This window comes from Pteropus alecto, unplaced genomic scaffold (genome assembly GCF_000325575.1).
Source record: "Pteropus alecto unplaced genomic scaffold, ASM32557v1 scaffold189, whole genome shotgun sequence".
NCBI classification, from domain to species: Eukaryota; Metazoa; Chordata; class Mammalia; order Chiroptera; family Pteropodidae; genus Pteropus; species Pteropus alecto.
In genome coordinates this window covers 485,928-490,328 of record NW_006442117.1, presented here as the reverse complement: position 1 = coordinate 490,328, position 4,401 = coordinate 485,928, and the positions used below count along the sequence as shown (strand labels likewise).

Sequence of the window (4,401 nt, the reverse complement as noted above, 5' to 3'; positions counted from 1 at the left end):
CTCTCTCTCTCTCTCTCTCCCTCCCTCCCCCCCTCAGAGCTAATAACCCTAAAGGGCTGCTGGAAGTGAGGGAAGCTCTGGCAAAGGTGCACAAAGTAGAAGACCTTCTTCCGATTATGAAGGTAAATTTGTCATCAAAACCGCGGAGCACCTTTCGGGAGCAAACGGACCTGCCGCAGTCTCTGAGTGGCCGCGCCACGCTTACTAACGTCGTGCCGTGAGCATTTTCAGAGTTATAACTGCGAACATAAACACAGCGAATCGTAACCAAAATGAAAGGAAGCGCGGGCCTCGGACTGCGAGCGAGCAGGTGGCGTCGAAAACAAGAAAACGTAAGAGTGCGCATGGCCGAATTCCGCGTCTGCCCCTGCGGAGCGACCGGCGCTGCACCCCCCACACACACACACCACGCCCGTCGCGAAACCGGGCGGAGCGCAAAGCGACCGTCTTCAGGGGTTGCACGGTCACGAGACTCGAGACGGAGAGAAAGACGCGCACGCGGTGGGCCCCGTGGTCACCTCGCTCTCTGCCTGGGACTGCGTGCTACGCCGCCACACAGGAGCGTCGCCGAGCTGAGGGGCCCGAGACTGGCACTGGGGTCTGCGGACGTGGCTGGGGTCGGCAGGGCGGAGACAGGCGGAGGGAGCCCTGCGGAGCAGGGAGCGCCCGGGAGTCGCCGTGGGAGTGTCACGCCGTCCTGGCCGAGAGGGGGCTGCGCGTGTGCGTTGAGACCCCGGGAGGGCCCATGGGGCGGTGGGGCTGCTGTGGGCACAAGGGCTGAAGCCAGCCAGCAGGGCTTCGCCGTGCTGAGAGACGCCGGCGTCCCAGACCCGCTGGATGGAGGACTCCGCCGGGCACCGTGGGCATTTAGGACACAACGTGGGTGTCAGACCACACTCGAGAGGAAGGGCCGTATCCCAGGACAATTTCTAAATAGATCACCCTAGCAAAGAATGACACGAAAGCTAAAAGGATTAGATGGATTTGCTGGCGATTTGACTGCCTGCCAAAACAAAGTTTAATACCCTCTAAAGAAAGGCCGCATAATCTGGATTCCTTACTTATTCGGTAAGTGAAGAAGCAGGAGAATGTGACCCATGACCAAGAAAAACAAAAGCCGTCACCAGGAGCAGAGGCCGAGAGGCTGGAATTGGCTCTTTCGTTAGGGTCCCAGTCTGCTTCATAAACGCATTTGAGGACTTAAAGGAAAAGATGCACACAGTGATGGAGAATCGGCCGCGGAGTGGGAGCTCTGAGGGACCAAAATGAGCTTCCAGGACCGAAAGGTCCGTGGCCTCGCATCCAGATGGGTAGTCAGCTCACAAGACGCCTTGTCCTTGCTGCAGCACCCGGCGACTCAGCAGGACAGACAACGGTCCCGGGCAGCGTCTTCAGTGTCATCGTGCGACCCAGGAGGGACCCAGTGCGGCTTCCTAGCACCCTGCCCCTTCATGTGCAGGACGAGACGGGCCGAGTAGGTGCCCACAGAGGCGCCGCTCCCGTGGTTTCGTGAACGGCCTGAGGTCCGTGTGCCAGTTCGCAGTGCTCCTGGTCTGGGGTTGTCCGGGTCGGGGCTTCGCGAGGCTCCGCCGCTGTTTCTCGGGGAGGGCAGGGGACGATGGATACTCACTCGGTGACAAGAAGGAAGCGAACGCACAGACCTCAGAGGCGTGTCGAGTGAAGGCAGCATGGACGAGGGAGTGCGATTCACCCGGAGGTGCAGACGGCCCACGGGGACAGACAGATCGGCGACTGCTGACGAGGGCGGCGTCCACGTGCGGGGTGGGCGAGGCGCCCGGAGCCAATGAGGGAGACGCGCCGTCCGGGTCGCCGTGGAGCCACGTGGGCGTGTACGCTTGTCGGCACGCACGAGCTACGCTGTGCGGGTCACCGCGTGTAGAGTTTACGCAAATGAAAAGTGCATAATGCGATTTCCTGAGAGGTCTGAGCCAGTACCATAAAACAGAGGCAAAAGAAATCACCCGAATTCTCTTAGTTTAAAGAAAAATCTCAGGTAGCTAGACCAGCAGGTTGAAGACAGCTGAGCCTACACCCCACAGGGACTCGCGTTCACAGCAGCTTTATTCACAGTCACCCAGAGGTGGAAGCAATGCAGGTGTCCATCGACGGACGAAGGACAGGCAACACGCGGTCCGTCCACCCAAGGGAACAGCACTCGGCCTTCAAGGAAGGAGATTCCGACACAGGCTGCGACACGTGAATCTTGAGGACGTTATGCTGAGTGACGTAAGCCAGTCACAAAGGGACAAATGCTGTCTGATTCTACTTACAGTAGTCGAATCCATAGACACAGAGAGAACGGTGCTTGGCTGGGGGAGGGGAGATGGAGAGCTAGTGCTCAGCGGGGGCGGGGTTGTGACAGGTGACAGTTCTGGGGTGGACGGCGGCGATGGCTGCCCAGTGGTGCGAATGCGCTTAGCGCCATCCAGCCGTACACTTACGTGGTTAAAATGGCCACGTTCACGTCGCATGTCTTTTACCACGGAGGAGGAGAGAGAGAATAAAGTAAGCATCTTAAATGGCTTCTGCAGAAGAAAAAAATTAAATTAAGAAAGGAGAGTCCCACCGACGCCCGACCTCACCGTGCCGACGGTGGCTTCTCCAAGACAGTGACAGGGAAGCCACGAAGCAGCCACAGCAGCTAAGAAAGGAGAGTCCCACCGACGCCCGACCTCACCCTGCCGATGGTGGCTTCTCCAAGACGGTGACAGGGAAGCCACGAAGCAGCCACAGCAGCACCCAGCTGGGAGGGTATAATAAAGGCTGTGTGAGCCACGCGTGTTCAGCGGGGTCTTCAAACCCAAGTCTCTCTGTCATCAGAGACGTAAGCACTCACACGAGACGAACCCAGGAAAGAAGGAACACGAGATGTGAGAAATGGTGGCGAACAAACAAGCCGAAGAGACGAGTTGTTAATGCCCGGTGTTAAAAATGTGTAGACGTCGCCCGAAATGAAAGTACCAGGTCATGTCGACATTGGCAGGTTGAGGAAAGCAGAGAAAAGAAGTAAAAATGTTCCACAGGTATTTGTTTCTTTTCCATGAGAAAATGTAATCACTGGCCCCATGACATCGACAGAAAAATGCAAGTTTAAATACACGTGTATTAAGAAATGAAAGGTGAACACTGAGAGAACAGGAAGGGGGTGTGTGATCTTCTGAACCCCCAGAAGGTAGGAAAATGGAATTAAAGTCAGTTCAACTCAAACCTCACAGAGAGGAGGAGAAATCACGGGGGCGGGACTTGGGCCCTGGGGACAGGCAGAGGTGGCCTCTGTCACTGCGGCCGGGTGTCTGGCGTCAGGGCCCCCGTGACCGTGGGACGCGACGTCGGGGCGGCTGCCGCAGGATCGCGGTGCCTTCTGTTCCGGTGACGCGGAAACTGTTTTCTTTCCTCCCGAAAGCAGTTTAACACGAAAACGAAGGATGGCTTCACTGTGAGCACGAAAGTCCCCAGCCTCAAAGACCACGGGAAGGAACACGATGGATTCACCATCACCGTGACAGGCGACAAGTACGTACGCTTCCCCGAGTGGCCGCGAGGGCGCGCGGTGGCCGGCGCCGTGCGCATGGCCGGAGGTGTGATGGCGGGGCGCTCGCTGGGCCCACACGGCCCCGCCTGCGGGTGCCAGCTCCGGCCCGCTCAGTCTCGCAGCTCCGTAGACAGGAGCCTGACGGGGTTCGGGGACAGGCCCTGAGCCCGCCACAGGCGAGGCTCTCCCCCGACGACGTGAGCGACGGGACATGGCCGATCGCCAGCCGCTGCGAGAGTCTTTAGTGCAGGGTGGATGCGCTGCAGGGACAGCGTGGTCTCGGTGCGGAAAATGCAGCCCACCTGGGTGCCGGAGAGAAGCAATAAAGCCCCTCACGCCGTTTCCCTGGAAACAGTGATGCCACGCGTCTGAGCGAGGCCGGTTTCTCGTCTGCCCCTCCCGCTGCCGCGCGCGGTTGCTACTGCCCGGCGGTCCGTCTCATGCACGTCGCGGTCTCTCCTGCGGCTTCTCGGCTACGGCCGTGTGAGGTGTTCCCCATTTGTTCCCTTTGCGAGTAGCACTGCAGCGATCATGTTATTAGCCGTCGTCTTGTTTACATCTGAAATCCCGGCGAAGCCGGGAGCTCCGAGCCCCTTGCGTTTGGGGCAGACGCATGGCCCCCGCAACTCACCCGGCTCGCGGCCCGCACTCCCAGGCAGCAGGCGCCCGCCCTCGGCTCCGCGCACAGCGGGTACAGGCCCCCCAAGTCCGCTCAGTTCAGCAGCTCAAACCGTACCCCAGACCAGTCATCACAGGACTGTCCAGTAGAGCTCGTTCTCCCCCCGAAGGAACGTCAGGGTTCGCTGTGCCATGAATCGCCCCCTGCCCTGTCGCCCAGCGGCGACGCA

The 4,401-nt window shown here is 59.4% G+C and overlaps 1 protein-coding gene across 1 annotated transcript in view; it reads left to right on the top strand.

Annotated features, from left to right (window-relative positions):
• TTC13 (tetratricopeptide repeat domain 13) overlaps positions 1-4,401 on the top strand; it is a gene marked incomplete at its 5' end in the record, with an annotated part of 36,638 nt that overhangs the window by 25,950 nt on the left and 6,287 nt on the right. The window contains 2 exons of the mRNA XM_025039068.1: positions 38-122; positions 3,425-3,534. Coding sequence (XP_024894836.1) covers positions 38-122; positions 3,425-3,534 — 195 coding nt within the window. The remainder of the gene's footprint in view (positions 1-37; positions 123-3,424; positions 3,535-4,401) is intronic.